The sequence below is a fragment of the Rousettus aegyptiacus genome, unplaced genomic scaffold, assembly GCF_014176215.1.
Source record: "Rousettus aegyptiacus isolate mRouAeg1 unplaced genomic scaffold, mRouAeg1.p scaffold_m13_p_15, whole genome shotgun sequence".
NCBI classification, from domain to species: domain Eukaryota; kingdom Metazoa; phylum Chordata; class Mammalia; order Chiroptera; family Pteropodidae; genus Rousettus; species Rousettus aegyptiacus.
The window spans coordinates 40,662,653-40,688,454 of NW_023416290.1; the positions used below are offsets into that span (position 1 = coordinate 40,662,653).

The 25,802-nt window shown below is 34.9% G+C and overlaps 1 protein-coding gene across 3 annotated transcripts in view; it reads left to right on the forward strand.

Annotated features, from left to right (window-relative positions):
* PKHD1L1 (PKHD1 like 1) overlaps window positions 1-25,802 on the forward strand; it is a 138,887-nt gene that overhangs the window by 78,505 nt on the left and 34,580 nt on the right. For all 3 annotated transcript variants that reach the window (XM_036232973.1, XM_016158976.2, XM_036232974.1), the window contains 16 exons: window positions 112-191; window positions 654-783; window positions 1,754-1,883; window positions 3,863-4,104; window positions 5,754-5,890; window positions 7,314-8,343; window positions 9,659-9,850; window positions 15,128-15,279; window positions 16,019-16,178; window positions 16,694-16,865; window positions 17,488-17,576; window positions 17,890-18,038; window positions 19,279-19,408; window positions 20,733-20,851; window positions 22,914-23,043; window positions 24,529-24,702. In XM_036232973.1, coding sequence (XP_036088866.1) covers window positions 112-191; window positions 654-783; window positions 1,754-1,883; window positions 3,863-4,104; window positions 5,754-5,890; window positions 7,314-8,343; window positions 9,659-9,850; window positions 15,128-15,279; window positions 16,019-16,178; window positions 16,694-16,865; window positions 17,488-17,576; window positions 17,890-18,038; window positions 19,279-19,408; window positions 20,733-20,851; window positions 22,914-23,043; window positions 24,529-24,702 — 3,216 coding nt within the window. The remainder of the gene's footprint in view (window positions 1-111; window positions 192-653; window positions 784-1,753; window positions 1,884-3,862; window positions 4,105-5,753; window positions 5,891-7,313; window positions 8,344-9,658; window positions 9,851-15,127; window positions 15,280-16,018; window positions 16,179-16,693; window positions 16,866-17,487; window positions 17,577-17,889; window positions 18,039-19,278; window positions 19,409-20,732; window positions 20,852-22,913; window positions 23,044-24,528; window positions 24,703-25,802) is intronic.

Sequence of the window (25,802 nt, forward strand, 5' to 3'; positions counted from 1 at the left end):
AGGAATGCATAGTAGATAAAAATGAGAATTTAAATTTTAATGTGTAATTGAATAAATAGCTTTTGATATTAATTTTCTTTGTGATACATTTCAAAATTGTATGACTCACAGGTGGGATGCTAATATTTGATGAAGCTGACATTGAGCTCCAGGCAGAAAATATTCTAATTACAGATGGAGGCATTCTTCAGGTATATGAGAGAACTTGATATATATATATTCATTGCTTTTTGAGATTTTTTGTGTAAAATGGACAGTTAATTGTACCAGACTCTCACAAAGTTTATCTATGTATAGGTCTCTATTAGTATAAAATCCATTTTGTGGGGGCGGGGGAGGGCGGGGAAAGTTTTCCAGAAAACTCTTATGCTTTTAATGAGAAGATAATAGTGTGTTACAATAGAGCAGAATTTGAAATAGAGCAGAAAAAAAAAATTGCTCAGAGATGTGGCTGAAGTTAACCAGTATACTTTCCAAAAGTTCTGGCATAGTATATTTGGCTAACTAGAAAATTTAAGGTTCATCTTGTGGAAGAAAGATACTGACAACTGAACAAGCCATTTTTGAAAGAGAAGGGAGGAAAGAAAAACAGCTTTCGAATTGTGGATATTGGGTTTTAACTTTCTGAATGATGCTTGTGAAATCCCTTACAGATTGGAACAGAAGCATCGCCATTTCGACACAAGGCGGTCATTACCTTGCATGGGCACCTGCGATCTCCTGAGCTCCCAGTGTATGGCGCCAAAACGCTGGCTGTGCGTGAGGGCATCCTGGATCTGCATGGTACATCGGGTCTGGGGGTGGGGGTGGGGGGTACAAAAGGGTTCAGGAAGGTGGTTGAGGAAAGAACTAGTTGTGGAACCAGTAATAATCCTCCCATAACTTTCTCTAAATGAAAACTCGCCAAGCTTCTCCTGTCTTTATATATTCCCTTTTTATTCCTCTTCATCTCTTTCCTTCCTAATCAGGCCAGCCCTACATAGGACCAAGACTGACAACCAAGGTCACTTTTGAGGAAGCTCTTCTGGGCGTTCCCTACGCCTTTCCCCTTACTCCTTTTCATGTGCCTAATTTAGCACTGACTATAGCTCATACTGATTATCTATAGGCTCTTTCTAAAATATAGCTGTAAATTCATAGTTGTAATTTTATATAACTATATTCTGAAAAATTAGCAAATAACAGTAATTTTGATTATGTTTGAGGTATCAGGGTGACATTATTTAAAGGAAGTGTGGTGTGTTCCTTTTTACATTGAAGTCTTCTGTATTGCAATAATCTGTCTCTTATAAATTTAGATTATATAATCGCGATACCCCATTTATGATTATAAATGTCCTGTATTGTGTTAAATATATACACTAATGGAATTTTGAGATATTTACACATTTCATTTGTCTCTAGATTATCAATTTAATCAATTTCTGTCAACAACGACAAAGATTATAGGCCTCTGCCCATTTTATCAATAGTATCACACTATGATTATATTGAGTTCATATAAAGAAGATTGTCATAAATGGAGTATATTGGTGCAGAAGGATGTTTTATAACTTTATAGACCTACTCACATTATTATAAACCTGATTATTACTTTTATAAAGCAAGTGTTTCTGTTTTGAGAAAGGTATAAAGTGCTAAAGTAAAATGAGCTGTCCCCAAATCGATCAATCCAGGAAAATATTTATATGAATAAAGCTCTCAATAACCAAGGAAACACTTTGAAGAGATACTGTTTATATCTTGGCTCCAGGTCTGCCTGTTCCTGTGATCTGGACTCGTTTAGCTCACACTGCACAGGCAGGGGAAATGACTTTGATTTTACAAGAAGCAGTCACATGGAAACCAGGAGATAAGATTGTAATTGCAAGTACAGGACACAGGTATGATGTCTTCTGGGCCTGATGATTCTGATTTATATGCAGAGCTTTTTTAACTTTGCAAAGGAAGGATGATTCAGAAGGCCCACAACTATTTGACTTAAATTTGAAACTGCTGATAAAGATCATAACCAGCCAAACATCTATTTGCCAAATGTTGGCTCACCGGGTGTGTTGTTTTCATTGATTGAATTTACCATAAGACAGAGTATTAATTTGAACCTATGAAATAAATATTTACAGTAAGTTCTCATTTAAAGTCAGATAGGTTCTGTGACTTTATGTACAATGATGTATAATGAAACCAGTTTTACCATTGGTTTTGCCATGGGCTAATCAATATAAACAAAAGTTAAATTCTTATGGCATTTCATCAACATTATTATAATGAAACAATATTAAATGAAATTATGTTATTCAAGGAACTGCTGTACTAATAAAATATTTTGGTTATTTTTCATAGTTATGTTCCCATGTAAGATTTTGTTTGAAACAAAAAGCATTCTGATATTAAAAGTCATTTGAAATCCTCTGACTGAGAGCTTTAGCTAAATGCATTAATGTATGCAAAAATGTAAATGAGCTTCTTTGTTTGGGGTCACTAACAAATGTGATTGAAGGAAGCTAGTGAACTCTTTGTTATCTTACATTCTTGGCAGTGATTCCCATGGATCAAAATTGTTAGTAATGATTGAATAAAGGGAAAGAAATTATAGAATGAGTGATGATTAACATGACCTTAATTTTGTAATTGAAACTGCTTATGACCCTCAATTTCTGTTTAATTATATATTTTAGCAAGTAAATAAAAGGAGCAAAACTAATATAGCTATACCAAGAATATCGATGGGGAAAGGGAACTAAAGAAGCTTTATTTTTGCTTTATTGTCCAAATTATGGGTAATGGCAAAATTAGATGTCAGAGAACAAATAGTAATTTATGACAAGAAACAGCTAGATTATGTCAAGGTTGTGACTCAATTTAGAATTAAAATTCAAGATGGCATTTTGAGTTTGCCATTTTCCAAGTTAAAAATAGACTTGCAGATGTTAGGAGTTAAATATATATTTAGCTTTATAAGTGATGATTTTTTTCTGTCCTTGTAAGAGATTTTAATTATATAATGGCAAAATAAAAAAGCAGCAAAATGACAGGGATTACTAATAGACTAGAAAGTCATCATTTATAGCTTTTCTGTATGAAATTGAAGAGTAAGGTTAGTATTTAGCAGTTTTAAAATACTCAGCTTTAAGAAACAAGAAGTTTCCCACCAAATATAATTTATGGTTCATTATTTCACTGGTAAAAGCTATTTGAGAGTTTGTAAAGCAATTGGTTAAGGATACTATTTCAAAGTCAATCTGTTGGGTCCATCTTCCACTAATGCCACTTACTAGGCTTGTGGCCATACTACTTCACTTCTCTGTGTTTCCGTGAGATTGGGATGCTATCAGTATCTATCTCAGAATTACTGTAAGAATTAAATGAATTAATATGTATAAAGCACTTAGAGTAGAACTTGGCTCAAAATAAGTGCTATATAAGTGTTAGCTATTATTACAGAGGAAGGAAAGGTGTATTTAGGCACACAGAACATAAAAAAATGCTTCTTAAAACCTTTTCTAGCGAAATCTCTGTATCCTTTTATCGAAAGGAATTCAGTAGAACCCAGCCCAAACCCCTTTTCCATACCACCTTTGGGTGTTCTAATGAATAGATCTTTAGACTACAGTTCTACAGAAATTAGTGAAGTTCTATGAATAAGTGTAGCTCTTGGAAAATATTTCATTGAAAGGTGCCTGTAAAATTTATTCAGTTGCTCTGAGAAAGTAAAACACCATCTTCAAATTCTTCTTCAGAGTATTGTATGACAAATAAATTTTCCTGTTTTATAGACGTGTACAACATAGCATAAAACTAATACACCAAAATAATTTGTTAATTTATATTAATTTTGAATTTTTTTGCTAAAATTTTATAGACACAGTCAACGAGAGAATGAAAAAAGGACCATTGCATCTGTGTCAGCCGATGGCATAAATATAACACTAAGTAATCCTCTGAATTACACACACTTAGGAATCACTGTCACCCTTCCTGATGGGACTCTGTTTGAAGCAAGGGCAGAAGTTGGAATTCTTACAAGAAACATTTTAATAAGAGGATCTGATAATGCAGAGTGGAATAACAAGATTCCAGCGTGTCCTGAAGGATTTGACACAGGTAATTTTAGCAGCTATAATGTGACAACTTAAAATGTTTTAGACGTTGTAAAAATATTCTCTTGAGGCAAAATTACTCCCATTTGAGAAACGCTGTTCTAAGGTGTACTCTACTAATAAATAAGCCCCAAATCTCAGTGATTTAAAATGAAAGAGGTTCAATCCTCAGGTGTGCAGTATGGGTCACAGGGGCACTCTGCTCACTGTGATTATTCCAGGATCTAGGCCGTTGGAAGCTCCATCTCAACATGGGCCTCCATAGTCTCTGAGACAGAAGACAAGATGGCTGGAGAGTCGAGCACCAGCAACTAATTACTTTGGTCCTGAAGTGGCAGGTGTCTCTTCTGCTCAGGGGCCATTAGTCAGAACTGATTTTGTAGCTATGCTTCATTTAAAAGAAGAGAGTTAAGGCAAACCCTGGTACACCTAGAAGTGGATGAGAACTGGATAGTGGTGAACTTTAATGATGTTTACCACTGTGCATGTGTGTGCGTGTGTGTGTGTGTACACTTGTATATAGCACAATATATTTAACAAGTCTCTTAAATATTTTATGTAATCACTAATACCATCACAATCCTGTAAGTAGTTGAATAATGGATATAGCTTAAATATAGCTTTTTCTTCAGTGAGAAGTATATTTTAGGCAAAGCTCATTCGATACAATGTCAGATGGCCTATGTTCTGATTCCAGTTGTCAACCAAGAAAAAGTTTAGGCTGTAATAAAGAATGAAAAGTATTTATTTGAGCAAAGGATTACAATTCCAGAGACACAGATTCAGCAACCCAAACTGCTCTGAGAACAAAGAAATACAAGATTTAAAGGCTAAAGCTACAAAATGTCACTCTTGTATGCAAATGAATGATCTCTGGCTAGCTTAACAGGGACTGGTTTGTTCCAATATGCAGACAAGGCAGGTGAAAACTACAGGGAGAAAGGTCAAGTCCATATGTGTCTTCTCAGCAGTTGTTCCAGGATGTTTATGACTCCAAGATGTTTATGGCTCAGCTTTGAGCTGAGTTTAGCAACAGTTTATCAACTTAATAGCAGCTCAAGAACTGAGGCACAAGATGTACAAAGGCCCCCTTCCCTAATGGCCTTCTGACTCTATTTTAAGTGATTCTCTTAGCAATGCTTATTCCATTTAATTTTTTCCATTGTCACAGTTTATCTGCATCAAGTCTCACAATGTCCGTTAAACCAAGTTGCACTCAGTTTAAAATACGAATACTTCCTGTTCTCCCTTCTTACTACAGTTACAAGAATTAAGTGAGAAAATGCATATTCTAGTGCTTATACAAGTATAAGATGTATTAATTATGTGAATCCTCAAATCTTGGGGAAAAGCTTCACGAATAATAAAACAAAATACATTTATTGGTTTTAATTCAACAATTCAATTATTTATTATCTTTTAAAAAATATGGTAGTAAGTACTTTAAGAAATGCAAGGTGAATAAGACATGGTACTTACCTTCCTCACTGTCTACAGGAGGAAATGATGTGAATGCAAATACTTATATTCCAGAATGAGGTTAAAGTTATATGTTAATAAAATGATATAATTTAATATGAGAAAATAATCTTTATGTAATTAGAGGATTTCGAAATAATTTTTCTTTATGATGTTTTAAAAACATTTTTAAAGGTGAATTTGCTACACAAACATGTCTCCAAGGAAAGTTTGGAGAAGAAATTGGAAGTGACCAGTTTGGAGGCTGCATTATGTTTCATGCGCCTGTACCTGGTGCTAACATGGTAACTGGAAGAATAGAATATGTGGAGGTAAGAAACACTGTTATTAAATGACAATAGTTTTCCCACGCTTATCCATGTAATGAATGTGTACTGAGTTCATGCTGTTTGCCAAATGCTACTTATAATCTGGGAGAGGAGATGCACCATTTTAATACACCCAATTATTCACTCTTTTAAGCATGCCAAATTTTCTCTATTTTTCTCATACCCCTCCTCAAATTCATCAGCAAGTTCCATCCACTCTGCTCACAAGATGCTATATCCTGAATCCACTCTCTTTCCACCACCTCCACCTGATCCCTAACCTAGGCCACCATCACCTTTCACCTGGACCATTGTGTTTCTCCTAATTGATCTTTCCGTTTCTACCCTTGCTCCAATAGAATCTCCACACCACAGCCAAAGTAAAAGATTTAAAGCATAAATCAGATCTTGTTGCACCCTGTTTAAGCCCTTCAAGGCTTCATATTACACTTAAAACAAAAAGTCCAAGTTCTTTCTACAGGACCCACAGGATCCGTCCCTAGCTGGCATCTGACTTTATGTCCTGTGACTTTACCCCTAGTTCATGCCATGCAGCCACATAAGCCTCCTGGTGTCCCCAGACCATGCCGAGCACGTTCCTATACCAGGTTTTTGTACTTGTTCATTCTGCTTGAAATGCCTTTCCACCAAATACTTGTACAGTTCACACTTTCACTTCAGTTCTCCTCAGATGTTCTCTTCTCGAAGATGCCTTTCCTCACCAGCTTTATTTGAAATAGCTGCCCAAACCCCTGTTTTCCTTTATTTACTCATAGCTGCTGACATTATATCTACTTTTTGTTTATTTTTTATCTCCCCTCTAGAACAGAAACTCAATTAGTTCAGAGATTTATTAAAAGAAATTATAACAGAGAGGTCGATAAGAACACTGACTCTAGAATCAGACTAACGGGTTAAAATGAAGACTTATGACCATGAACAAGATACTCAGCCTTTCTAAATGTCATTTGTTAGTCTGTAAAATGAAGCTAATGGGAAATGGCTACTTTATAGGATTGTGGTAAAGACTGTGATCAAGCACATATGACACTTAACTCTACATTCAAGAAATGCTTCTTATTGTACAAGAATAAAAGTGAAGGAGAAAAGAAGTGTTTTCTTTTAAGAGGTTTTATTTTGCTAAGCACAAAAGTTTTGTAATTGACCAATGTGAATAGCAGAAGAGTCGAAGATGGCTTTTGTTTATTCATTAATTCATCGGTATCAGCTACGGGCTGTTATTATAATTAATAAAACAAGGTAGGCTGGGGGCCAGATGTTTTCAAATGACAAACATGAACAATTGGGAAGTATAAATGCATTAAAATAACATAAAGTAGGAAATTATATTTAAACAAGAAATATGAGCTAGATAAAGTTTGTGTCTACGTGATCACTAAATAGCTGTGATCTCTGGGCTTTTCAGGTCTTCCATGCTGGCCAGGCTTTTCGGTTGGGGAGATATCCGATACATTGGCACCTGCTCGGAGATTTACAGTTTAAATCTTATGTAAGAGGCTGTGCAATTCACCAGACCTATAACAGAGCTGTTACTATCCATAACACACATCACCTTCTGGTCGAGAGGAATATCATATATGATATCAAGGGAGGAGCATTTTTTATAGAAGATGGTATTGAACACGGCAATATCCTGCAGTATAACTTGGCAGTATTTGTACAGCAAAGTACCAGTCTTCTGAATGATGATGTGACTCCGGCTGCATTTTGGGTTACCAACCCAAACAACACCATACGGCACAATGCGGCTGCTGGTGGCACTCACTTTGGCTTTTGGTACCGAATGAACAACCACCCCGATGGCCCATCCTATGACCGAAACATTTGCCAAAAAAGAGTTCCTCTTGGAGAATTCTTTAACAACACTGTTCATTCTCAAGGTTGGTTTGGAATTTGGATATTTGAAGAATATTTCCCCATGCAGACAGGATCTTGTATTTCTACAGTGCCAGTACCTGCAATATTTAACTCACTTACTACTTGGAATTGCCAGAAAGGAGCCGAATGGGTCAATGGAGGCGCCCTTCAGTTCCATAACTTTGTGATGGTAAATAATTATGAGGCTGGAATTGAGACCAAGAGGATCCTGGCTCCCTATGTTGGAGGATGGGGTGAAACCAATGGAGCAGTGATTAAAAATGCCAAAATAGTGGGTCATCTTGATGAACTGGGAATGGGATCTGCATTTTGCACAACGAAAGGCCTGGTTCTCCCATTTAGTGAAGGCTTGACTGTATCTTCTGTGCACTTTATGAACTTTGATCGTCCCAACTGTGTAGCTTTGGGAGTGACATCCATCACTGGAGTTTGTAATGATAGATGTGGAGGTTGGAGTGCAAAATTTGTTGACATCCAGTATTTTCACGCACCAAACAAGGCTGGTTTTCGATGGGAACATGAAGCAGTATTGATCGATGTTGATGGTTCACTTACAGGTAATGTTATAATTTCTGATAGAATACCTTGGAATTGTGTTTGTATTAACATAGAGTTGAATCGCCGAAGCAGACTCATGTGAATCACAGATCTTACCCAGTACCAAACTTTGCTAATGACTTTAGGATATAGGTTAACACTAGGCACAGATGAGACATTATTTTTGAAAGAGCTTCAAACTGTGAGATGCAGCCTCCAAGTATGTTTTTTTTTTTCCTGCATTTGCACTTTGGTTTTGAATTAACAGCAAATTTTGAGCAATGCATATGGAAATATTGATTACAAAATGAAGCCGTTTCAATTTTAGAAGACCTCCATTTTATACTCAGTTAATTACACAGATAAGAAACTGCTTACATGACTACCTAAATTTTCCAGTCAGTTATGCCCCATAAATGTGTAAATTCCAGGTTTATTTACATTAGCAATGTAGACAGACTGGATATAGTCTGCTCAAATACTTTAAAGGGAAGTAGTAAGTTACAGGCCTGCTGTTAACCTTTCTCTTTCCAATCTAAATTCTGAATTTGGAATTAGTTCAAAATTTAACTCTAGGTTAAATTTTCTTCTTTCCCATTTCAAGTTCAGAGTGTGTCATATTTTCTGTGTTCATAGTTTATTAATAGTTTCTAGAACAGTGTTTTCACAAATTTCTAATGCTAAAAACTTGTCTAAATAAGATAGCAAGTGAGATAGATAGATGAAGAGAGAGAGAGGAGGGAGAGAAGCTGCATAATACTTTAAAAGAGAGTGACCTACAGATATTAACAATTTACTTTTGCAAGACTTTGAAAGATGGAAGATTTGTCTCAATATTCAAACAGGCTGAGTTCTCAACTGTAGTTGTTGACTTCTGTCTCCTGTTCCAATGGTGGCCTTAAGGGGAGAACACTTGGATGGTTCTAATATACAAAGCTTTGTGTAACTTTATTAGTTTATTTAATTTGGCTTAGATTTTAAATGTTAGTTGGCAGTCCATTGGTGTAGAGTACAAGCTCTGTGGTTAGACTGCCTGGATTTGAATTCTTCTGCGTGTCTCTGACCGAGTTACTTATCCCATTTCTCATCTCCTACTTTGACTCTCATGGGTGTTTCAGCTACATACATAATTAACTCTCTAACCAAAGGGTCTACTGCAAAGCCCCCATATGAAGTCCCTTTGTTCCATGCCACCCCCAAAAATATTTACCAAGACTTTTAATTTTAATTTTATTAGCAGTACTGTGGGTCACAGTACTTTTACGTTGCAGACAGTTTGATTTTTTAGTTTTACAGCATGAAATAGGAACTATGTCATGTGCGTTCATTTCCTAGGTCACCAAGGACACACAGTCATTCCGCACAGCTCATTACTGGACCCTTCTCATTGCACTCAAGAAGCCGAGTGGAGTGTGGGGTTCCCTGGGTCTGTCTGCGATGCCTCCGTCAGCTTCCACCGTCTAGCCTTCAACAAGCCTTCTCCAGTGTCTCTGCTTGAAAAGGACGTGGTTCTCTCAGACTCTTTTGGTAAGTGGAATAGAATGGTTTAAACCACTCATTTAAATATATTTTCCTCAATTTATATCATCATCTTCTTGAGCTGTCACTCATTGTTTAGAATATTGGAAAAGCATAATATTTATATGTCAGAAGCCAGGCAGGAAACAAACAAAAATGTGCATGTGAGGAATATTGAATAAATGCATGGACCAGGCATGGTATTCTGCTGATTAAGGAACTGCCAGCCAATATTATGACACAGAGCAGAAGGGTGATATAGTCCTTGGAACAAGATAACAAGTATATACCACTGTTTCTGCACCCGAAGGCAGATACTTTTGATTATCTGTACTGATTGAAATGGGTCCTGGGAGCATTTACTAGGTCTATAGCTGCATACCAGTGCCAGAGACTGTTGATGTACTAGTTTGTTTCAGAAAAGATACTATATCTGGAACACCAAATGTGCTTAACATCTTTACCTGACTGGATTGTATTAATTTACTGACATTATTTATGATTCGTCTGGCATTGGCACCAGCCAAACCAGCAAGTTAAATGAGTTGTGGTGGGAACTCTGATCCTTGCATCTCCCAGGTCTTTCATTATGGCACTAATGTCTGCCTTTCCCCCAGCAAGATTTTGGAATCGCTTTTAGTTTCTTATCTTGGTAAAGAGGTGGGGAGGCATGGTGTTTAGAGTATTCATTCAGCCCCTCCTGTCTAGATTTTCTCTCACTCCTTTAGTTAGGGAACCAATGTGGGAATTCTTCCAGTTACTAAATGTATCTACTCCCATTATACCTGACCTAGCTTGCTCTGAATGGCTTAGATCTACATATCTATCTCTTTACCTTTCCATCCATTCATTTAGCCATTATTTATCTAAGAGTTATTATTCAAAATATCTACAGTTAATCTCCTCTCACATACACTGTTTTGGTGGACTGCAGATTTTGGAAAATAGGAAAAACATTGATAAAGATTTGCTAAACAGGTCATTACTGAATGTAGTTTTCTACATTTTTAATGTAAATCTAAATGATGTAGCTTCTTGATAACAGTATGCAAAACTGTAATCATCAAGGTCTAATCTAAGCATATAATAAGGAACCAAAAGTATAGAAAGAGACAATCAACAGAATCCAGGTGCACTTATTTCTCCTCTTGTACTGTCAACCTTAAGTATTTTTCTTCAATATATTGTAAATACATTTATAATGTTACTTAAAAACTCTATCAGAATATCCACATTTAATAATATTTACAAAGTGGAAACTTGCAATTTGAAACTAAACTCATGCATCTTAATCTATGCCAAATGAATTTTGGAAATCTATACATGATTATCAGACCCTCTTATTAAAATATTTCTTATAAGAATTTCAAGTTCTGCCCTTCAAACGGAGTTCTATATTTATTCCCACTATATGTTCTCACAGAGTTCTGTATCTATTCCTACTATAACCAGAAGATGAGCCATTGGCCCCACTGGACTCACTTGTGAGAGTAAGCAGAGATGCAATCCCTTTCCTGACCTTCATAAGCTCCCACTCTGGCTGGTAGACCATATAAACACAGTGGCCATTAAAGTGTTTGAGGATTCGTATCAGTTCATAGCCAGGATTTAACAACTCTTGGAAAGTCTGGACAGTTTCCTCTCCTTAGTATGCTGTATCTTGATAAATGGTCACAGATTCCTCCCACTCAGTGAGAAAGGGGTGCTCCCAGTCTGTGCAACGGCTAGGATCTAGGAAATAGGTAAGAAACAGTGAATTTCCACTTGGGTAACTTGAATTACGCATTTAGTTCCCCAAGACACATAATTTTTCTTTCTATATATACAAAGCATAACCTTAGTGCACTACCGCGTATTTCATTTTCAGGAACCCCAAGATCAATCAGCTGTCAGCCGAAATTCCTACAGATCAGAACACTCTGATTATTCCTCTGGTCAATAGGTATTGTGTTAATTAAACAACCTATATATCTGATGGTTAAGTGCTACTTCCTGCCACTTGTGGACCCATTACTCCTGAGACCAGGGACCCCAGCTGCATTGCAGCATCCTCCACCAGCATCTCCAGCATCCAGAGAACAGGGATCTCTGCAAAGGGCAAATAGGACAAAGGTGCTGTTACTAACATTAGGCCTAAAAAGGTGAGGGGAAGGAACAGTTACAGGAACCCAGACACACATAGAGCTATGCGAAGCAGGCTGCCTGACAGAGGTGTCCCCTTGGTTGAGAGATGTTGGAACCCCCCTACCTCCCCACAGGGAGAAAGTCAGGGGAGGTGCTTTGTTTTCAGCTTCTTCCTTCCTTCTCTCCTCCTTGTACTTCCCACTGTCTAAACCCGTGGAGAATGGTGGACAGCAGATCTGCAGGGCAAACAGTAAGTGTGCAGCACCATTTCCATCATTTATTATAATGATGTAAGTCATTAGACTTAATTGAAAGGGTCATATACCCACTATCTGAGTTATAGTTACACCCACTGTCTCAGTGGCTTAATGACATAAATCCAGAAATCATTCCTTTTTATCTCATAACTAGATGTCCCAAATGCAATGTTACTTAAACTTTTAGAGACCATGATACAATAAACAGTATTTTAAGCAGAGTATCCATGAATGTTTTCTTCCAATGAAAAATCAACAGGCTAAAACAAAAAGGAACCAAAAATCAACAGACAAAAACAAAAAGGAACCAAAACAGCAAAAGCAAATGAAATTATTTTTCCCTGGTGAGATAATATTTTAGTGTTTTTGTTACCATGTCATAAAAGAGTTATGTACAATACACTTTTAATCCTTTCTCTAAATACTTTATAGCATAGCTGTGAGTAGACTGCACGTAAGTATTTGATAAGAAATAGTTTAAGATAGTTTTATAGAACACTTAGAAATATGCAACCTTTCTAGGTAAATTATTTTAAACATACAACATGACAAAGTACATATACGTTTAATTTTTCATTTTGGGGGGAGTTGGTAGTAGTTGTAATTTTAAGTTTTTTGTTTGTTTACTTGTTTGTGTTTTTGCTTTTTGATAAAAGAAGTCTAATATCCCTGAATTCATGAGATTGTAGCTTCCTTGTGCAGTCTCCATGTGCCCTCTGGCCTACTCCCTTCAAGAATTAAGATTTTTATTTAATTACTAACCTGTGAACACCATGAGGGCAAGATCTGTTAACTTATCTTTCTTTCACCCACAAAGCCCGACACAAGACATTGCAAATAGCAGGGACTCCGTAAGTACTGATTTATAATGCAAGTAGTTGTAGTGATCACACCAAACTCCAGAGCAGAGAAAACGTCATGCCAGGCACTCTGCTTTTTAATGTAATATCAAAATAAATCAACTTTCAATAGACAAGTTTGGCTATTTTTATTTTCTCTCCACGAAAGTCAACTGAAACGATTTACTACTAAAATTTAAAACTTTAAAAATAGATCACTTATTTTGGTTTTATATGTATACCAAGTGAATCAATAGCTCAACAATTATAGTAGATCAGTGGGAAATAGGGTTTATACACATACCAAAGCATCACACACATGATGATGTATCTTTAAGTGAATATATGTATAAAGTTAGACCAGATAGCCAATTAGTTTGAGACACTTACTCATTATGATCCTATTTTTTTAAATGAACGTCAATATCCATGAACCTGCATTTCAGTCCAAAATACTTCAAATCGATATACTGAAAATGATTGTAGCTGAAAAAATTTTAAGATAAACACAAAGAACTTTGAAAATGAAACTTAGTTTTACTTATGAAGCTGAATTATCAAGAAACGTCAGGTTAAAATATAATTCCATGTATCAGCAAACTTCAGTGGAGTTTTATTCTGGCAAAAATAGGAATAAATTCAAGAGGTTTCAGATGATTTTAATTAGCTCTTATATAAGTCAGCTATTGCTTCGCCACAGACTGTTCCCAAACTCGATAGTTGAAACCTGCAATCATTTATTTTTGCTCACATGTCTGAGGGCTAGATTGGCTAATCTAGGCCTGGCTCGACTGGGAGGCTCTGCTTCAAGATGAGGATCCAGTGGGCTTTGCTCCTCCCCGGTTCAGGTTGCTCCACATGTGCTCATTGCAGGGCTCAGGTTGAAGGGAGAGCAGGTACCTGGGGGAGCCTCATCTCATTGCTAATGCAGAAGCCCACGACCACGAGCTTCACCCAGCAAGCACTCTTCAAGCCTTTGCAAAAGTCAATTCTGCTAATATCCCCATGGACCAAAGAATTCAATCTATTCTGCCCTGAAGGAGGAGAGAGGAGTGAATTTGCTGAATGATCCAAATTATCATAGCTCTTCTCATACATTGCAGATTTTTCGAAACTGTTTTAGTGCCTCCGCTCATGAGCCTTTCAAAACTAATTCATAAGCCTAAGAATTAATGAATTTGTACCCCCTTGATACTGGAATTTATTTTTTTGCCTTATTCCTCCCCCTTTAAATGATGACAATTTATTTTATAATCTTGCTTCTAGCTTCTTCTTCTTAAATTTATAAGGGAAGAGGTTGGAAATTTCACATAAAATTTGATCAGAGATGAAAAGAGAGAGGGAAAGGAGAGAAAAAAACAGAATATAGATAATCACAGATCTTTTCTTTATATTGTAAGAGATCTTTTCAAATCTTCTACTGAAGTCGTTAGGCACTCTCTTATAACCGAAGCCTTACTAAATTATATAGATTTTCCCATAACGAGTAGTTCAGGTCCAAGTTCATCACTCTCAAAATTTAAGGTATCGTGGCCAGTATTTGTGGTATGTCTAGTTATAGCCTAGTTCCTCAAGAATTCTAAATCAAACTTTTCACCAATACTTGGTATGCAGATTTTGATTCACTCAACAAATATAGGAGACTCTAATAAAGAATCAGAACTTACATTTGCATACATTGCAAATCAATTATTAAATTATTAAAGGAATAGAAATGTAATTTATTTTAGAACAATGATATTTAAATAATTGAATTAATGTATTTAAGCATTTCTGTCATCATAGTCGTAATTGTCATGTTTCAATTTTTCTTTCCCTAAGGAATAAAAGCTCCTTCTCAGTTCAAAATTCCAAGTGAGAAAGCCATTTTACATTTCAGTTAAATATAATATTAAACATTGGAGCCTTCAGTCAAACAAAGACTTAAGAATATGAATAATGAAATGCTATATGAACCTCTTTAAACTTCCATAGACTAGGCCAATATTTTATATTTGTTTTGTTCATAAAAGGATGAATTTTCTAGAGGAAAAGATTACTATTATTTGTTTTATGTCCTCCTACAGGCACAAGCATTGTTCCCTTTCAGAAAAAACGACTGACTCATATGTCTGGATGGATGGCTCTGATTCCAAATGCTAAGCACATTAACTGGTATTTTAAAGATGTGGATCACATAACCAACATATCATATACCTCAACATTCTATGGATTTAAGGTAAACAAAGAGCTATAAAATCCATCTCCCAATAATTATGATTGCATATTACTCAGTAATAGCCTGCATCTCAGCCTTACATCAATATGCCTACAACATTCCACAACCTAACCTAAATCTAAGAAGAAAGCCCAAGAAAGGGTCCTTGTTTATGGATGAGAAGTAAGCTATCTTTCTGCCATATTCTCATAGTATTGAGCTTATGCCCTGTTACTATTATCGTGATAATAACTAACACTTATTAAGTGCTAATAGGCCAAGTCCTGTGTGCCCACTACCCAGTTCCATCTGAATCTAACATTCTTTGAATGATTACCTTCAATATTTTTAAAAATAAATAAACATTTTAGATGAAGCGGAAGTAGCCTGTATGGGTTAGCCTGATCTCATTCCATACTCTCCATCTCTAATGGTATCCAGTATCCTGAATTGCGTGTTTTCATTTCCATTCATGTTCTTCTACTTTATACTACATATGTGCACCCAACAACAACAACAAAATCTAACATACATATATGTGCATGTTGATATATATATAAAGGCTTTCATTGCCTTAGTGATGAGTTAGCATTATTGCTATAGATGTCTAAAATGTTAATAAACAAAATATAAATGTAAGTTGAAAAATTAAAACCAAAACTTAAGTCTTAATATAGAGGCTAATTATATGTCACCAAAATGAATATATATGATGCAGAATGTTTACAAATAAAAAGTCACTTTTTGTAACCTTTTATAGGAAGAAGACTATGTCATCATATCTCATAACTTCTCTCAAAATCCTGATATGTTTAATGTTATTGATATGAGGAATGGCTCCTCAAATCCTTTGAATTGGAATTCTAGCAAGAATGGAGACTGGCACCTTGAAGCAAACACTAGTACCCTATATTACCTGGGTATGTGTTTATTAGGCAGAGGTGACTATTTCATCCAAGCATTGTCTAAAGGAGGAGAAAATTGTTTAATGGACAAATATGTTATACAGTGCCCTGTACATAGAAGAAGTCAAGAAATATTTGTTGAACAAAAGGACTAGAAATGAAATTTATGCTGGAAAAAGCTTTGAATTGAATTAAAAACTTATATTTTATGTTTGGAGATAACATGAACACTCTTAAATATGGCTCCAAAATTTATTTCATAAAATTAGAGAAAATGAGTACAATGAAAGCTGTCAGATATTTTGTTTTCATTCTATTATTTATGTTTCAAATATAAAAATATTTATTCAAATATAAAAATACTTTAACTATATGCTTCTCAATAAGATGTGCATTTTGTCAGAATTTCTTCATACCTGTTACATATATTTGAATTATATCATTACTATATAAAGAATATTTTCAAATTGCCATGACTTTGTTTACATTCAAATAGCCTGATCATCATATCTGCTTTGCTTCACTTTCAGTATCAGGGAGAAGCGATCTTAATCAGAGCCAGCCCATTTCTGGGACCCTCGATCCTGATGTGAAAGACGTTATCATTAATTTCCAAGCTTACTGCTGCATTCTTCAGGACTGCTTCCCTGTACACCCCCCATCAAGAAATCCAATTCCCAGGAAGCGACCAGCCACATATAAGTACATGGGCCTTTTGATTGTTAATATCTTAAATAGCACTTGACATAATCCTTTTCATATGTCACTCCTGGGTGAGAAAATGATGTCTCCACCTGCATGGTGCCTCGTAGGTCACAAAGCACTTCCATACTCATTAATTCCCTTGAGCCTTATGAGAAAATGGAAAAAGCTCACAAGAATTATGTGTGTATGTTAGTGGTAATCTCAGACTTGCAGAATGTTAGATCTGAGTTATTAGACCAATTCCATTCTAATAGAAGTGAAGCCCAATGGCTTCAGCTGAATTGCCTGAGATCACAAAACATCTTGATGACACATTCAGAACAGCAAAATTAGGTTATCACAATCAGGATTTAGTGAGGGGAAGAGCAATTCAGACTGTGGATAGAAAGGAAGTGTTCTTCAATGGAGAAAAAAACAATATGCTGTTGCATGTGTCGAGTATGTTACTAATTGCACATGTTAGCTCGTCTACTTACAAGTGTAAAGGTTAAATAGCTTACAAACTATTTAATTTACATTCTATCATTCCCAAAACATCTAGTTTAGTGCTATGCCCTAGGAGATGGTCATTAAATATATCGAATAATACTTAATGAAACTATTTCTCTTCTCTTTTCAGCTTATGGTCAAATGATTCTTTTTGGCAGTCATCTCGGGAAAATAATTATACCATACCTCACCCTGGAGCAAATGTGGTTATTCCTCAAGGTAAATACATAAAGAAATAAAATGCTTGTGTTTATGAAATATTAAGATAGATGCCACAATAGTTATCATTCCACCTTGACGCAGCACACTTTAGGAAAGAACAAATGTGGAGATAAATTCTATTATTTTGTCCTGGATACGAAACTTAGCCTCTGGGTTTTACATGCACTTAAACCTGAATATTAAGAATTATAGATTTTATGGGAGACAAGAGTCAGTCATTATGTGGAAAAAAGGGTCACAAATTTCAAAAGAGGACTCACTGATAAGGTCGTCAGTGTTATATTTCTTATATGAAAGTATTTTTTTGTAGGAACATGGATTGTAGCAGACACAGATATTCCACCAATGGAAAGGCTCATTATTTGGGGGGTTCTCGAACTGGAAGATAAACATAATGTGGAAGCTACAGAGTCTTCTTACAGAAAAGTTGTTTTGAATGCTACCTACATCTCACTGCAGGTAAGAGTAAGGGTCTTAAAATTTATGCCCTTATTAACCAAATTCTAAAATGTTGAAATTTATTGGAAAAAACTATAGGAAAGCATATTCAATTGATGTGAATAAAAACCACAGCTGGCTCTAGCCCATGAAATACGAGCCTCATGTAAGTCTAATACATTTCTGCCCTCTTTTATATTGTGGACTAAACGTTCCTTAAGGAGTAATTATCATGCTATTTTTGTAGGGTTTGCCCATTTTCAATTCCACACAGAATATTTGTGTTATTAGGTGCCACTAAACTCACAGCTTGATTTAACCAACAGAGAACCCCCAGGAGTTCTGGAAAAAAATTAAAGATTTTAAGCTTTTCTAAAAAAAAAAAAATAGTATTTATTAATGAACGGACATAGATGGAATTATGAAAACGGAAGCCGACTAATAAAAATATTTCAGTAGTTTGGAACAGTCACTTCATTCTCTCAGAAGACTCAGATGGTCCTGATCATATAACAGTTTAAGCAGTTTGTCTGTCAGTCTTTTATTATTTTTCATAAAAAGAATATCCTAACCAAAAAGCTATTAATCATCATAAAAAAATAAAAGTATGCAGTAGGTTTTCTTTGATAAAACTAAGCTCTTAATGCTTTAAAGATGTGTGATATTTTGGTTAGATGCATGAGTTTTGAGGTAAATTAAAGCTATGATTGAATAGTTTGATAATTGGATAACCTTGGATAAGTTATTTACCCACTTTTAGCATTAGTTTTCTCACTTATAAAGTGAAAATTATACCCATTCATCAGTTTAGTGTAAAGGTTAAATGATGTGTGTAAAACCTTACACATTATGCCTGACATAGAATCAGCAAGCATTTAATAATAGTTGTTATTAATAATGATGGCTCATAAATGGCATAACTCGGATGTAAGTAGAAGTTTATTTTATATATGCCATATTATTTTAAAATACAGTGTAATCTGTTTAAACAGCACTAGTTTAAGTCTTAGGAGTCTCAGTTTTAGGTCCAGTTCTGACAGTAAGTAGAGATTGAATTTGACCTTGGAAAAATCATTTAAATTGCCTATCCTGAAGTGTATGGATTAAATTAAGGTCATTTCTAGTTATAATACTGTTCTTTGTATAACAGAATTCATTCATTTTTTACTAGGGGAGGCTTCCAGTCTTCCTAATTCCTTTTTTATGAGGGAATTTTTCCTGCTCAGTTTTTAAGCATTAACAATTTTCTGCTTCACTGCAGGGAGGCAGATTAATTGGTGGCTGGGAAGATAACCCTTTTAAAGGAGAATTACAGATTGTTCTTAGAGGAAATCATTCTACTCCAGAGTGGGCTTTTCCCGAAGGACCAAATCAAGGATCAAAGGTCTTAGGTATGTGTTTCCAGATAACAAAGATGTCATTCATATCATTTTAAGAATCTACTTTAAAACATACAGCACTAAAGTACTTGTTATCGGTTCATAATGTTAAGATATCAGAAACATTTATAGACACTTATTTATAGTAAAAGGTTGTAAAAGTAGAATAGATTTTTAAAAATTAAATCATGTCACATTAAAAGAGATGTGTATATTTTAAACCAAAATGTACTCCACTGCAAAATTAACATTAACGAACCTCTCCATATGTATATTATTTCTTGAGTCTGGTTTTCTTTATAATCTTTCATTTATGTAAGCAATAATATTTTGCATATTTTAGTGCTTTTCCCCTAAAGGTAATTTTCTTATATATTACTACATTTATAGTATTAATAATCTGTAAATAACTGATAACAGAGTCAACCGATCCTCAGTTTTGATTTCCCTGTTGCATTTATATGGCCGTACTTATTTGAGTCTGAAAGCAAAGGACCTGAGAGGGTTGAATTTTGTCACAATAAATAACTGCATTTATTAATGCTACTGCAAATTTATTTAAAAGACACGTACAATTATGTGCTGTAGTTTCTCTACTGTGTAATTTCTAAAACATTAACAATCAGTAAATAGGGGATAAAAATGGCTGCAGATTAAATTATTCAGCTCTCCTGAGAAAAATTGTCTTAAAAAAATATATACATTTGCTTTTATGTGTTTATTTTTTTACTTCTAAAATAACATTTCAAGCAAAACAGAACAATATCAAGAAAAATATTAAGAAAAAAATATACATCTTTCCAGTTCTACTCCCCTTTGAGGAAACTAGCATTAGCAATTTTTATGTCTATGCCTATATTCATAATACACATATTGATTTGTGATGGTAGTATTGTGCCTTTTACAAAAACATAGTAAAACTATGTATAGTACTATACAATTTTCTTTTCTCATTTAACATACAATGGATATCTTTCCAGATCAATACTTATAGATAACACTCTTCCTTTTTATATCATATTACATCACAGTATTAGTATATTATTATTTACCCCATCGTTCTATTGACATACATTTAGATTAATTCTGGTTTTCTAATATTTTCAGATATTGTTATAGTAAGCATCTTCATTCAAGTATCTTGAGTACTGGCTTTAATTTCTAAGGACCAGATTCCTAGAAGTGGGTCAAAAGGTCAAAGCCCTGAGATGATAACCCCAATTCATTTCATTCATTCTCAGATGTTTAATAGCTTATTAAAACATATCAATGAACGGTTCTATTTTATACTCAGTACTATGTGGTGAATAAGTAGACCTGTGTTTTTCTTCTGCAGGGGTGTTTGGTGAGCTGGATCTTCATGGAATTCCACGTTCGATATATAAAACTAAACTCTCAGAAACTGCAGAGGCAGGTTCCAAAGTGCTGTCTCTGATGGATGCTGTGGATTGGCAGGTAGAGGAAATAGTAGGTGGTGGAAAATGAATCCATACAATGGGTCAACTTAAAAAGGTTTCTTCTTTATTCTGATAGACGTTTATTTCTTATATGATCAACCAGATGAGAAATGTATATTTTACCATCAGCTTGTCCTCAAAACACTGACCTGATAAACAGGCATTTAAAAATTGTGGTTGCAAAGGTGCTCCATAATATATAAAGAAAATCATGTATATATTAGTTATGAAAAGGAAATATAAACGTTTGAGAGGAAAGAATTTTGTTTATTATAAATTTTTACAAAACAGTAAATCAATTTATTTTAAATATATTTTATTATCTTCGTTATCTCTTCTAATTCGTGATTTTACATGTCAGGCGTTTGGGAAAAAAAAACCCGATACCCAGTGATATTCAAATAATGACTGTTAAATGAGAGATTCTGATAGAATGTGAGTTGTGGCAATTTCTGTCTTTACTGATAGGCGTGCATAGTCCAGGGACTCACACATTTTACAGTTACTCATTTTATGCTAGAGGGTTGGGGAAATCACTGAGTTCCTCTTCCAAGCTCTCAGATCTCAGACAGTTCCTTTCTGCTGAGAGTGAGCTTTCACGTCACAGAACGTAGAAAGGCTAGTCTGAGTAAATCAAAACAAATCATCAAATATACACGTTGGTTCTTTTAATGTAGCTTAAAATCAGTAAATAAAAGGATTTATTGGGAGGCATTATAACCTACTTACAACATATTTTTATTTGAAAGAGTTGAGGTGTAATTACTTTAAAGAGGAATTAAATGATTTCAGTATTCCTGTTATCCAATTAATGTTTTCTGCATATTATTTATCCAACTAATGTTTCGTTAATATTTAACCAAGTATCAGATATTCTAAGCCTCGAGGATTTAGTCGTGAAGAAACTGGTCAAACTATAGTAGAATTTGCACTGGGGTGGGAGAGGCAGACACAAATGAACTAAATGAAAAATATGTTAATTTTGGATTATAATGCGTATGATGAAGGAAATAAAACAGGTAGTGTGATAGGCTCCCATGCTTGAGGGTAGCTGATAGCATTGAATAGTGTGGTCAGAGAAGGCCTTTCTCAACAGTATGGTGGAGTTTGGGACATGCTACCCCAAAATATGAATTCTGGACCTGTTACTTCAAAACCCTGAATATTTTAAGATGACGGAACTTGAGAAAGAGCCTCTGCAGAAAGGACTTTCTTCTATTTTCCCCTGAAGCAGGTCATAAAACCCTCATATGAGGTGTCCTCCCTTCCCCAGCAAAAAGGACCATCCTTATCTCTGAAGACAAAGGGACCAGGGAGGAATCGGAATGAGCAAGCCTTGCTGGTTATTCCAGTTGATTGCCCTTAGCTCATACTCTATCACATTTCCTCACTACTCTCCACTTTTCATCAAACCTACCATAAAAATGCTCAGGTTTAACAATTTCTTCCGATCTTCATCTCTTTATGAAGGCTTCCATGTCACATAAAACTTACATTAAATAAATTTATATTTTTTTCTCTTGTTAATCTGTCTTTTGTTACAGAACTTAGAAAAGTAAAGAAAAACTATTCTTCCTTCCCTACAGGTACATTTGAGCAGAACTGGATGAAAAGATGAAGTTTATTATATCCAATATACTGATTCTAAAACTTGTTTTTGCTCTTTAAGTTTCCTACTTTTCCCCTACCTTTTAGGACCATCAAGTGACGGTTAATTGTGTTTTAAAAAATTCTTGGAAATTTAAGTCTTAAGAATTTTGTCCTGACCAGTTTTTAATAAAAATATGAATATATTGCCTTTGATATTTAATTTTAAATGTATATAGCCTGTGATTTTATTAAATGACTGAATTAAATTTAAGGAAATGCAGAGATAATTCAAAATTTAGCATTCTTAATATCAGACAAAAGCATATTTATTTTAGAGATCTAAATATATTGTTTATTCCCTCTGATAACATGATTCTCATCAGATAAAATTAAATTAACCTAATAGTTGTTAAGAAATATAAACCTATTTTTTTAACTGTTCTTGTATTTGGCACTTAAATTTTTCTAAGGAGGGAGAAGAGATTGTGGTAACAACCACGAGCTATGATTTCCACCAGACAGAAACCAGAAGTATCGTTAAAGTCCTTCATGATCACAAAATTCTCATTCTCAACGATACCCTTTCCTACACTCACCTGGGTAAGTGGCTGTTTTTAACCAAGCAGATACATAATTAAAATGTCTTGAAGTATTCGCATTTTAGTGCTCTTCTCTGTAAATACAATAATTTGATGAAACATCCCACAAATATTTTAGAGTAGCTTTTCTTCCAGATGGACACTGGTACCCAAGGAGTGCTACTATTTATATGTGGGCTATGTAGATTCCCTGCTGTAAGCATTCATTCATTCTGTGTCAAATATTGAGCAGAGACCTACTGTATTACATTCTGTGGGATAAGGCGGTACTTTGTTTTAAGTAGGCTTCCAGATGATTCTTATACACACTAAAATTTGACAGCCCTTCATCCTAGAGCATCTTTGTCCTGATTTGTTTCATTGACACATTTCTCAGCTGTAACTGCATTTAGACAAGCTACGGCCAGATGGTAAAGCTGTAATTCTCTAGGAGAGAGGGAATTAAGCAGAATCATCTGAAGACCATCTTTCAGCCTGTAGGATCAGGGCCCTTCCAGCACCCCAGCCTTTTCCCATTCAACGTGCTGCCTTCATCCCCGGGAAGAGGAAGCAGACAGGAGTGGAATGTTAGAGAAACCACTCAGATGCTTCCGGTGCTCATGAGAACTCCAGCTTTTAAGGCGGTGTGAGAGACTGGCGGATATTTGAACTGCATGAAAAAGAAACTTAAAAGAACTTTTTAAAGCAGTATTTTAACAGAACCACACACACATGTCTATCATTCTATATCACATGCTTTTTTTCTATAAGTCAAAAGGAAAATATTTTATTGAAGAACACTTTAATCATGAAACAAAAAGTGTTTGAAGTTTGACATAAAAAAATAGCCTTTCTTTTAAACTACCAAACATTTGCCTCTGTTTGAAATGTACCTGCTTATCTTAAAATTTTGAATAAGCTATCTAGAAATGTAGAATGTACTTTAAGTTATATTTTATAAATCATTAAGATATAAATTTACAGGCTGTGCTTGCTGTGCTACTACATATTTATAAAGAATTGTGGTTGATACAAAATACTCCACAGGAAAAGTGGAACAAACCAAGGTTTAGAGGTCAGGAGAGGTAATATCTGTATGAATCCCTGATACTCCACATGGCTTTGGGCAATTCTGTTATTTTTCTACCTCATTTCCTCATCTATTAAAATTACAAGAAGCTTCTCAACTTGCCTTAAAACAGTTTTTTCATGTATTATTTGAGGTGATTGCCAACCTTTGAAGCAATAACTTCATAATTGCTGATTATTATCATATTTTTGGTGTCAATAGAAGAAATACTTTTCAGTATATTTTATTTTGTAAATAAAAGTGTATCATAATTTCAGTCACCATTTTTGTATGTTAAAGCATAAAACTAATAAATTCCATGTGTTTATGTTGACTTTTAGCTTATTAGAAAGCTGTGTAGTCTGTGAACTGCAAAGAAATGAACAAAGACAGGTATGTCTCAGCATGGGTGACAATCTAGCTGTCCTTCTGTTGCAGCTGAAAGATACTACGTTCCCGAAACAGGTCAGAGCTACACATTAGCAGCTGATGTTGGGATCCTGACTAGGAACATCAAAATACTTGGGGAAGAGTACCCAGGTTGGTTCAAAGAATCTTTCGGTGCACGTGTCCTGGTCAGCTCATTCACTGAAAATATGATGACATTTAAAGGTCGGTATGAATTCATTTTATTTTTCAAAACAAAAGAGAATGTGATCTCTTCTATGTTTAGTCGGTTCTTAAATAATTCTCACTTCTTTGTAGGATCACGTGTGTTGAAAAAACAAAATTCAACTGAGTAAATTTTAAAGATTTTACTGGCTTCATCCAACAATTCATAAATCAGGCAGCATCCAATCTAGCAAAATAAAAAGGAGCTCTGAACAGTCGTACAAAATGAAAGATTTTATAGGCAGAAGGAAAAAGGAACAAGAAGTTATACCAAGCCAAAAAAAAAAAAAAAAAAAAAAAAAAAAAGCGAGTTGGTTAGTGCAAGGTTACTTTCCCTGTAGGGGAGAGCAGGAGTTTATCAGGCAGATTATCCCTGATGCTGATCAGGCCATTCCTGATTGGTTTAAGATTCTAAGTTTTGAGAGAGCCAAAAATGTAATGAAGTTAAGTTTGGATTTTGTGATTCATGTCTTAGTATAAGTGACTCCATTTTGGTCCAGATGTCTTGTTTTTAACATGTGGAAAAATAAAGCCTTGAGGGGGATTATGTAATCCAGGTGCTACCTCTTAAAGCGAATCCCTAACATAGTCTACTTATTTTATCCTTATAGACAGTAAGAATTATCAAATTAATGATGGCCTCTGATAACAACTAGCCCAGCATCTGAAACAAACAGTAATCATGTTATAACAAGCACAACAGATCTGTTATTTTGTTTGAAGGAAAATTTCAAACATATACTAGAAACGGAGAAAATGGTGTAATGAATCCCGGTGTACCCATTACCAGCTATGACAATTATCATCTTTGGCAAATCTTGTTTTAATCTATATGCCCACCCGCTACTCTCTTTAAGTCCCTGGATTATATTGAAGCAGCCATATATAATTTTTATTGAGATGTAATTAATATGCGACATTGAATAAGTTTAAGGTGTACAATGTGTTCATATGATATATTTATAAAACATGATTATCATGATAGCATTAATACCTCTATCATATCACATAAATATTATTTCCTTTTTGTGATGAGAACAAGTATTATTGCCTCTAATTACCATAGATCTCCAGGACTTATTTATCTTCTAGTTGCAGGT